The following is a 10965-nucleotide window of genomic DNA, read 5'->3' as shown; positions in this document are numbered from 1 at the left end:
TCAATTTCATCTCTGTCGGTGCTCCGTTGGTCCGCTCATGGGTAACGTGACGCAGCGTGCTTAGCACGTCAGTTTTGCTCGGTGGTGCTCCGTTGGGATGCTCATGGGTAGTGTGACTGCAGCGTGGTAGCACGCCGGGATCCCTCCCCATCATCGTGTACCGGGAGATAAGAGCATTGTGCTCCCCCACTTATGATTTGGGGTAGGAGGATAGGTGTACTCCGACAGCATCCTGTCCACTCGGTCACTCATTAGGAGCAGTGATGGCAGAGTACACGGTTGTCACAGCCCTACCCACTCGGTCTCACCATCGTGCGTGAGATGGCTGACTCGCGTCAGGGGTGACCAGGACATGTTATTGGCATCATATGCATTATTTGCATTTATTACTTATGTCTGTTGCACTTATTTGCTGCATTTGGATGGATGCATATGTTTGACATGCATACAGGATTTATGATACTCTTGGTCTGACGACTTAACTATTCTGATAAGAGGCCCTGGTGAGTATAGTTCTCTTCAGCCTTTTCTATTGTGTATTTCCAGCTTTTGTCCAGGAGACTGTACTCCATAGTTCTTACTATTTGTTATAATTTATTATACATGTCAACTAGGTATCTGCTGAGTTGTTGAACTCACCCCCGTGAACACTATCTTTTTCAGGTACCAAGTTGTTTATGGAGTCGCTTGGAGTATCCTGCCTGCCGGTCCCCATGTCATATCAGAAGACCTGTCTCCGCTTTTGTTTACTTTTATTTTGGTATATGAAATTTGTGTATTTAGCTTTGTGTTCCGGTTTTGTTTCTGGAGTGTTGTTTGTTGTGTGGTGTAAGCCTAGCCGGCTAGCAGTCTTCGTTTTTAGTTTGTATGTGTTGTCCATTGTATTTCCACTGTGTTTGGTTTTGGTACAACCGAGTGGGCTGTTAGATTTACATATAACTGCGTGGTTGTGTGTTTTATTGTCTCAGCTGAGTAGGCTGCATATAAACTGCGTGGTTGTGTGTATATTCCAGCCGCCTGTGACTGAGGTATATTTTGTCTGTAGAAATTGTTCAGATTGTCACCCGTACAGGGGAGATGTTGTCAGAATTTTCTCTGTAGGGACTCCCCCGGGGCGTGACAATTTATGCCGCTCACTTGGCTACCAGGATTCATAAATATTATAACGACCCGACCCCTCGGGCCTTGGGCGGCCCATTTGGCGGTCCCTTGGGTGGCTCAACTGGCGACCCCTTATGTCGTCGACCAAGGACTCTCGGTCGTGCCGTTACTCACTAGGTCTTCCCACCTCCGGCTAGTAGATTTTTGCCTTCCCCAGTATTCGAACTCTAGACCTCCAGGCTAAGTACTAGAGTTTATGAATCCTGGTAGCCAAGTGAGTGAGCGCCTTTTTATTGTAACGGTCCGACCCCTCGGCCCCTTGGGCGGCCCAACTGGCGATCCATTTGGCGGGCCCTTGGGCGACCCAACTGGCGACCTAAATTGGCGACCACTTACGTCGTTGACCGACAATCCTTGGCCGTACTGTTACTTACAAGGTTTTCCCATCCACCTGGCTAATGGATTTTTACCTTCCCCAAGATTCAAACTCTAGACCTCCAGACTAAGTACTAGAGTTTATGAATCTTGGTAGGCAAGTGAGCCGCTCACTTGGCTACCAGGATTCATAAACTCTAGTACTTAGCTTGGAGGTCTAGAGTTCGAATCCTGGGGAAGGCAAAAATCCATTGGCCAAGGGTGAGAAGACCTTGTGAGTAACAGCGCGACCGAGGGTCGTCGGTCGACGACATAAAGGATCGTCAGTTGGGCCACTCAAGGGGCCAAGGGGCCGGGTCGTTATATGTGGATAATTAGGTGTTTTATTTTTTTAGGATGAAAAATGACATGTTTGTTGTTTTAATTTTAAAAATTTGAGGTATTTTTAAAAAATAGTAATAATGAAAATTTTCTGCTTTTTATCTAAGAAATTTTATAATTGGTACATAGATATTTTGTTGTGTGTTTTTAGGTTGTTTATGCATTTCTTAATACTAAAGTTGACAAGTACTAATTAATTTTCTATTTAGTCCATTAAAACTTATCTCTTTCGCACTCAAAGTCCAGTCTTGAGATGAAACATATTGTATGGTTGGCTCGAATGTCAGCAGCTATTAAAAAAGAAATATATATATATATATATATATATATATATATATATATATATATATATATATATATATATAGTCTTGAGATGAAACATATTGTATGGTTGGCTCGAATGTCAGCAGCTATTAAAAAATAAATAAATAAATAAATATATATATATATATATATATATATATATATATATATATATATAGTGATATCATGCGGGACTTAAGATGCGCGACTGTGCGTGCTTGCCCCTCTGGATAGATCAGAATATATCCTGATCGGTCTGGGAGGCTTCTGATCGGTCTGTGGACCGATCATGATATGATCAATTAAAAAATTTAATATTTCCTTATATAAATTTTTAATACCTTAATATATCCCTTTAACATATTACAATACTCAATAAATGCTTAAATTAATTTTATTTTATTTTATTTTTAAAACCAAACACTATAACCTAATTGAGAAGCTTAAACCCCAGAGGTAAAATATAAAAAAAAATAACTTTAACACTATAACCAAAGTCTGGACCCTAGAAATAAACTCTTAAAAAAATATTTTATTATATATTTTTTTTTCAATTATTTTTTAATTCATAAAAAAAAAACACAGTTGTTATCCTGCGCGGCGCGCACAGTCACGCACTGTGGCGTCGCGCAGGATAACAAAATTATATATATATATATATATATATACAGAAATGAAATGCTACGGACAAAGCCGTGCGAATCGCTGCGGACTTGCATTCCTGACCGGTCACCAGACCGATCAGGGAACCTCCTTATCGGTCTCTGGACCGATCAGGGAACATCTTGATCGATCTGGTGACCGATCAGGAATGCAACGGTTCCCTGATCGGTCCAGAGACCGATCAGGAGGTTCCCTGATCGGTCTGGTGACCGATCAGGAAGGCATGTCCGCAACGGTTCGCTCGGACTTTGTCCGTAACATATCATTTATATATATATATATATATATAATCCGCAATAAAAATATTATAATCGGCTTTTCCTAATGATTCCATATCAAGAAGAATTGAATGCTAAACATGTCCGTGAAAAAAAAAGAAAAATTAGTTTTGTTTGTTATATGCACATTAAATGAGTGGCCATCAGGTTTGTTTGTTTGTTTTGTTTTTTTATTAAATCCTGATGCGAGAGTCAAAATTAGACATGGCTTCTTACAGCTCACACGGAAGATCGGACACTGCTTAAGCTTGGTTTGATATTATCTGATTCGACTAATGATAAAAGATGATGTTATCATCTTAACGGTCTTTTCAAGATGACTCGGTACATTCTTTACGGAAATTAAGTATGGAGACTTATTCAATCTCAACTAAGCGATCTTTCTAAATAGAGAATCAAACTATGTCTATTTGATTGCTAATCTTACTCGAGAATCAACTCAGTTATATTGGTGGGGCTTCGAGTGTGACTTGACAATTCATTGTAACAAAATATGGTTATATTTACTCAAATGTCTCTCACAATTTATTTTTCAAGTTATGTGAAAAAGATAAATCGCACTATAATTTATAATCGATTGCCAAATGTTTAAGAGATGAGAGCTAAGAGTTTATTTTTTCAAAGGTATATATCATGGGAATTTGATATCTGTCTCATCAAGATTAATACGATGGATTTATATTTTTTTATATAAGGTTTGTAAAATAAAAAAACGTTGAATAAAAAGTCTTGAGTTAAGGGGTGAGATAAAATTTATAGTCTAAGAGTCGTATTAAAAAATTCAAATATAAATTTTTTTATTTCAAAATTAATATAATACGTATAAAATCATATAACAATCATGATCATATATCATAAAAAAATCTCACTATAATTATTAGTGATGAGATGTTTTAATAAATTTTTATATAATTATTAGAGATGTTTTAATAACTTTTGATATTTTTAATGTGGTATATTGGTATTAAAAAAAATTCTTAGAGACTAGATCTTATGGATTAAAAATAAATCATTTATAATTACGGTTAAATTATGATTGTGATCTAATCATAATTAATTATGATTTTTTTTTTTTTACGTTCATCGTCCTCTTAAATTATAGTTTAGGTTGAGATGAATAATCAGAGGTCATCGAAAATGGATAAATAACTAGGCTATCAGATGTTAAGTAGAGAGAGAAGAGACAACTTTCGATCATTTATATCGATCTAAATTATAATTTAAAGGATAATAAATTTAGAAAAAAATCACAACCAATGATAATTAGATGACCGTAATAATTCAACCACTTATGCCACAATAATTATATATAGACCAAGGCATCTGGCCTCTGCTAACTAACCATCCAGTGGATGCATTTTAATTTTGGCATTATAAAAGTAGTGAGAATGATTTTAAAATACTTAAATTTTAGTCGCATTAAAGCCACCTCAAATTAGTTATCCGAACCGCTGCTTGTGCTACTCCGGACCACGCGTATTGTCCCAGACAGGGACAGGAACCGAGTCCGATAACTATGCGAGATAATTCTCAGACGACGTCATTACTGCCGCACTGAGGCACACGTGTTCTGTGTCTTCGAGTAAATTAGGCATCGCATGATTTTGCTCCGACAGCAGAGCAGTGTTCCTCGATGAACCCCTCCTCTCCTCGCCTAGTCGCCTTACTAGGGTTTATTAGATAAATTATATCGTCGTGTCTCGTCGACCACCCCAGTCCGCGCTCCATCGATTCAATGGCGTTCTCTTCGCCATCTCTGCTGTCGTCTCGGTCTATCTACCTGATTAACCCCGTGCTCTTCTCTCCTTCCGCCCGCCGATTTGGCGCCAGACCTCGCAGATGGAACCTCTGTCGTCCCAATCGGAAGTTCTTATCGGGTACGCTCGCGCCGTTTTGTTGGATGGCTATGTTAGTTAATCTACTGGGAGTTTCTTCTTCGGCATTTTTAGCTCTTGATTGCTTTGTTGGCTATCGTGGTCAGTAATGGCGACAGAGAACGAGGTTTTTACTTCTCCGGAAGTAGCGAAGTCATTTGATTTTGCATCGGAGGAACGCATCTACAGCTGGTAATTTTTGATGCATTGCTCCACTTTAGGTTCTACAAGTTTCTGCGAGTTCCAAGTTCTGCTAGGTTCACTTCTAGGAGGCCACAGAGAAGATAGTGAGGTTGTTTTACTTTCTACTGTTATGCAATAGCTAGAACTAATGCTCCTTGGGTTTAGGGGAGACAAAATTTTAGGTATTTCTAGATGAGCAAATTGAGAATTGATCTTCTTTGCTGCCTACCAGTGTTAACTTTTTTATGAAGCTTTTGAGACATGTCTTACGGTTATAGTTTCTTTCGACAAATCTTGATTTTGTCAATTGATTGGTTTGTTTCATGGAAGCTGTACAACTTGTAACCATATATGTATCCTTATATACAGTGAACAAGCTACTCACCTATGCACACAATTCAATTGCATATTTATTTTGGGGGCTTGGATCTTTTGTAGAAATGTTTGTATTGTTATGAAAAATATGATGACACAATTGTATTTAGTAGTACTTACAAACTATGCATCCTAGTTTTTCTGCTATTGTGTGCCGTTTTTTTATGTGCATGATTGCACACTTGCTTAGTATGTTATAACCTACCAAGGGAAGGTTACTAGCTTGTATAGTTTTTTGAATTTCTTTGTTAACATCTATTAATTTGTTCAACGTTCTCCCCAATAATATTACAGTGCGGTGTATATGGGTCCCACTGATGTAAGTTCTCTATCAAACTTGTACTATTTACTAAGAGATGGATACCTCTAACAAGCACTAACAACCATATTTATTTGTTATTTTTGAATTATATTTCTTATCACATGCATACCTTAAAACTTTCATCTTCTTGAGCTTCCAACATGAGAAGAGAAGAGTTACATTTTTTAGATGTTAGCAAGCATTGTAAAAAATATTTCTCATATTTTGATAAATTGGATACAAACTGCATTAGATTCTTATGCCGTGTAAACAAAATAGTAAATAATTCTAGTCATGACTCTGGTTATTGACATGCCATTTTTTTAGTTTCATTTACAAGTCCAAACTTTATACCGTGACACCAATCAAACGGCCAAACTTCGTACTTCATTGGATTTTTTGTTTTATTTCTATCTTTTTAGATCACGTTCTGTATGTTGTACATCCATGAATCAACCAAACATTTCTCTTGGATGACTTAGTCTAATATTTTTAGGTGGGAGGCTCAAGGGTTCTTCAAACCCAGCTTTGACAGGAGAGGAGATCCTTTTGTAATTCCAATGCCACCTCCAAATGTGACTGGATCGCTACATATGGGGCATGCAATGTTCGTCACTCTTGAGGTTAGAAAACTTAGATAAGTTTATTGGAGTATTTAATAGTCAAATCACCTTTTATTCTGGCTAAATAGCAGCCAGTAATGACCTTTTACTCCAAGATGTCTTGATATTACATCTTGGTAGAAAGATATCATATTCACTTTTAATGTATGATATTCATATATTAATTTTCGTCATTTTATTTCTCCCATTACACATCTTGCCACAAGGTGCCGACTTGAAACTTTTATGACTGAAATTTCCAGAAAATAACAAGTTTTTCCAAAGATTTCTACGGCTGAAATTATTGGTTAAATTTGATCTTTCATATGAATGTTTCTTATACTAGGACATAATGGTTAGATATAACCGCATGAAAGGTAGGCCTACACTTTGGATTCCGGGTACAGATCATGCTGGCATAGCAACTCAGGTAAGTCCTCCATATATCCTGTGACACTAGGCAACTTGAGCATGAACTATTTCCTTTTGTCTAGTGCTTAGCAAGTGCTTCTGTGTTACTATCTTTTAGTTGGTGGTGGAAAAACTGCTTGCATCTGAAGGCATCAAAAGGTCTGAACTGAGTAGAGAGGAGTTTACAAAAAGAGTGTGGGAGTGGAAAGAGAAGTGAGTTTATGACTGCTTCTGTATTGGAAGTGAACTTACGCTTTTGTTATGTAATATATATGATACTCAACTAAATTTATGTACTTTATATATTTCTGTATACTCATAAGCCAATTGAATAACTTAGCCATCACTTCCAATATAAATTTCTACTTCATTGCATTAGCTCTCTTCAAGTTGAGATTGCTTTAATTTGTTTTGTTACTTATAGGTATGGTGGAACAATAACTAGCCAGATAAGAAGGTTGGGTGCATCATGTGATTGGACCAGGGAACATTTTACTCTTGATGAGCAACTAAGTCGTACGTCAAACATATCTCCTTTTTTTTGTTGATGCATAGGGCTCCAAACCCTGTTTTACTTAATATATGCATTGAATCTCATGATCCTTGAGCTTGTTCTTTATGACCGCATGCAATGCCCTACAGCCTTCTATGTCTGCATCATTTTCCTCATATCAAGGGGAAAAGGAACCTGAGCAATACAATAACAATGAACAAAGAGGAAGAGATGAGGAGTTCACAGAAAAGAAAGTTTATATCAATATTTTATTTTATAAAAGGATGATTGTCTGTCACTTCTAATAGAGAAGCTAAAATCCCCAAGAAATGTGCTTTAATCTAAAGGAGAGAATTTTCTTATTGCAATTTTTGTCGTGTAGTTATAAATTATCTACTTATTATTGATAATCTAGTAAATATTTTTCTTTTTGTATGTAATGTATGAATGTTGAAAGGCCATATATCCATATGATCATCATGTTCAAGCAAAGTTTTGTACAAGACCAACGTTAAAGCTGGTTCTGGAAAATTTTGACATGATCCATCTCTGATTTTGTGATTAAATTTTCTGAATGCTTCCAGGGGCCGTTGTTGAGGCATTTGTAAAGCTTCACGAGAAAGAACTCATTTATCAAGGTATTACAGAACTAATGGACTATACTTTTATCATTGTTTTAGAATTTCTTTACTAAATTGTTAATACGAAGTTTCATGTAAGTTTGTTATTTGTGATCATAAATGAATACTTACTACAGAATCCAAACTTCTTTAATACTTTTTGGGAATCGTTATACTTTTGTTGGTCTATTGGGGTATAAGTAGAATGCGATTGCAATGTCATGATTAATGAAGTCGCTAAGTTGTTTTATTTGTTAATTTAATGGTTGTTGAGAGTTATTGAAGCGAAAATAGTTATATGATTTTAAGCTTGGACCCATGTGAAGTATTTAATCTTTGGAATTTGGATATTATTGTATTATATATGCTTTTATATTTTTAGTGTAATAGTTATCTTTTTTTAAGCACAATATGACATTTGCTCTCTCAACTTAGTAGCAAAGTAAGTTTTCTCCTAGAGTTGCAATTTTCTCTCAATCACGTTATGGGAAGGTCACTGATTTTATGTGATGAAGCTGCGCCCTCTCACTTTCATGCTCCCCTATTTTATCTCTAATATCTCCATTATCACAGTGCCCTAAACTTTCCCTCTCTATCCGGCCTACTCCCTAGTTTTTGGTTCCTTCCTGTTGGAACCCCAAGGTTGTTTTGGTGTGATCAACCAAGTTAGGTCAGGTCTTGTTATGTTCTGATCCCTGTGTCTAAGTGTGTATAAGCTTAGGAGCACAGGAAGTCGAGCGGAAGACGCGGCTAGTGAGAAGGACGACACGGGAGAGAGCCGACGAGCTCGGCGTGTCCGAGGGACGAGATTCTGCGGAAGAGTACGCCGGTGGACGAGAAGGACATGTGCGACGTTCGAGGGACGAGAGGCCGGAGCGGAAGCCTGCTCAAGGAGAAGGTCGAAATTGGCTTCGGGTGAGCCTTATTTCGGTTGGCCGAAATCACCGAGGCGATCGGAGCAGCGGAAGAGCTAGAGTGTGTTGGACCCCGTGGTAGTTTTGATGTGATCAACCAAGTTAGTTAGGTCCTGCGTTTTGTCTGAACCCTGTGTCTGAGTGTGTAGGAACTTAGGAGTGCAGGAAGTCGAGCGGAAGATGCAGCTAGCGAGAAGGACGGCACGGGAAGGGAGTCGACGGGCTCGGTGCGTCCGAAGGACGAGAAAGCTGCGGAAGAGTACTCCGGTGGAGCGAGAAGAACGTGCGCGACGTTTGAGGGACGAGAAGCCGGACGGAAGACTCCTCGAGGAGAAGGCCGGGAACTGGGTTCGGGTGAGCCCTATTCCGGATGGCCGCAATCACCCAAGGAGCCGAACCGGAGCAAGTCAACTGGAGTTGACTTGTCAACGGTTCGGTCGACCGAACCCCAATCCTCGAAAGACCAACCGCGGTGACACGTCAGCCAGTCGACGTCAACGGTTCGGTCGACCGAACCCCTTGATCGGTCGACCGAACCAACGTTTATCCAGAGACTCAGTCGAGCGTTTTGATCGGGCCAGCGCAGAGGAAGACCGTTGGCCGATCGGTCGACCGAACACAATGATCGGTCGACCGAACCTGAGCTCGATCCACAGAGACTGCACTTGGACGGAAAGATGGGCAGGTACAGCAGGTTCGGTCGACCGAACTTGGGGATCGGTCGACTGATCCCTCTCGAGTCAAACCTGATCCCGAAGATCAGGTTAACAGATAGGCTCTAGAACCCCTATATAAAAGGGGTCTCGGGTAGCTATTGAAGAACAACGAATACGAACGAAGTAGCAACTCTAGTAATCTCTGTTTAAGCAACTACTGTGCTGTCAAAGTGTAAAAGGCTTCTCCGCCTTCTGAGAAGGAGTTTTTCTTACTGCGCTTTTCTTACTGCCCTGGATTAACAACCAACTTGGTTGTAACCAGGTTAATTTCTGTCTCCTTTTATTTCTGTAGTTGATTTTATATTGTTGCTTTATTTTAAGAGTTGGAAAGCTTTGAGGAGGGTATAATTTTTATTTGCAGGCAATTCACCCCCCTCTTGCTAGTCCCCGCTGCACATACAAGTGGTATCAGAGCCTGACAGCCTCAGAAGGACTAACCGCTGTCTGAAGCACAAAGATCAGAACAATGGTCGGCACGAACATTCATCCCCCGAAGTTCGACGGAGATTTCGCTACATGGAAGCGAAAAATGGAGGTATTCTTTAAAACAGATTTTGATATTTTAATTACTATGAAATATGGTTTTGCAGCTCCTAAAGACAAAGAAGAAAACACGTGGAGTAAGAAGGAGCAAGCCGACTTCGTCGCCAACGGAAAAGCTGAATTCCACCTCCTCAGCGTTCTGCCACCTCAGGAGGTAAGCTGAATCGGAAGCTACAATTCAGCGAAGGATCTCTGGGAGAAATTCCTGGAGCTTCACGAAGGTACCTCTGAAGCGAAGCTGGCGCGGCGCGATATCCTCCGGACACAACTAATAAACATCCGGATGAACAACGGCGAGAAGGTAGCGCAACTCCAAGCAATAATCAAGGAGCTGATAACACAACTATCGAACCTTGGAGAAGAAGTAACCAACCGGGATTCCATCCGATACGCGCTCAATGCCTTCCCAAGAACTTCAGAATGGGTGTCCTTAGTAGATGCTTACTACATCTCTAAGGATTTTGAGGTACGTAGTTTAGAAAACTTGTTTTCAACTTTCGAACTTCACGAGTCTCGACTTGCAGAAAAACCAGTAGAGAAGTCGAACCTCAACATTGCCCTACGAGCTGAAAAGGACGATCTCGACTCCGAAGGGTCAATCGACGAAAACGAAGCTGCGTTAATGGTAAGGCGCTTTAATAAGTTTTTTAAATTTAACAAGTTTAGATCGCAGTCAAGTAAGCGTCATCAAAAAGGAAGGACAGTCCGGTGCTACAATTGCAATGAAGAAGGGCACATCAAGGATGATTGCCCAAAATTGAAGAGCAAGCAAAAGGAGAAGACAAAGACCAAGTACAAGAAACCAGATTCCTCCAAGCACAAAAATCTGAAA

The 10965-nt window shown here is 39.4% G+C and overlaps 1 protein-coding gene across 1 annotated transcript; it reads left to right on the top strand.

Annotated features, from left to right (window-relative positions):
* The first annotated feature begins 4720 nt into the window (after positions 1-4720).
* LOC121987947 (valine--tRNA ligase, chloroplastic/mitochondrial 2-like) lies at positions 4721-8703 on the top strand. The gene is made up of 7 exons (XM_042541650.1): positions 4721-4978; positions 5083-5167; positions 6331-6457; positions 6783-6866; positions 6966-7060; positions 7272-7363; positions 7925-8703. The coding sequence occupies exons 1-7, from the start codon at positions 4837-4839 to the stop codon at positions 8032-8034; spliced, it is 735 nt and encodes a 244-aa protein (XP_042397584.1). The 5' UTR covers positions 4721-4836; the 3' UTR covers positions 8035-8703.
* Positions 8704-10965: the final 2262 nt, after the last annotated feature.

Source organism: Zingiber officinale, chromosome 5B, assembly GCF_018446385.1.
Source record: "Zingiber officinale cultivar Zhangliang chromosome 5B, Zo_v1.1, whole genome shotgun sequence".
In the NCBI taxonomy this organism is placed as follows: Eukaryota; Viridiplantae; Streptophyta; class Magnoliopsida; order Zingiberales; family Zingiberaceae; genus Zingiber; species Zingiber officinale.
This window is presented reverse-complemented; position numbering and strand designations above follow the sequence as displayed.

What these genes read in the sequence shown, in the direction of transcription:
- LOC121987947 (XM_042541650.1), top strand. Translation starts at nt 4,837, where the DNA reads ATGGCGTTCTCTTCGCCATCTCTGCTGTCGTCTCGGTCTATCTACCTG. An exon ending in CAATCGGAAGTTCTTATCGG is followed by an intron (nt 4,979 to 5,082) that starts GTACGCTCGCGC and finishes TATCGTGGTCAG; the next exon opens with TAATGGCGACAGAGAACGAG. An exon ending in TCTTGATGAGCAACTAAGTC is followed by an intron (nt 7,364 to 7,924) that starts GTACGTCAAACA and finishes GAATGCTTCCAG; the next exon opens with GGGCCGTTGTTGAGGCATTT.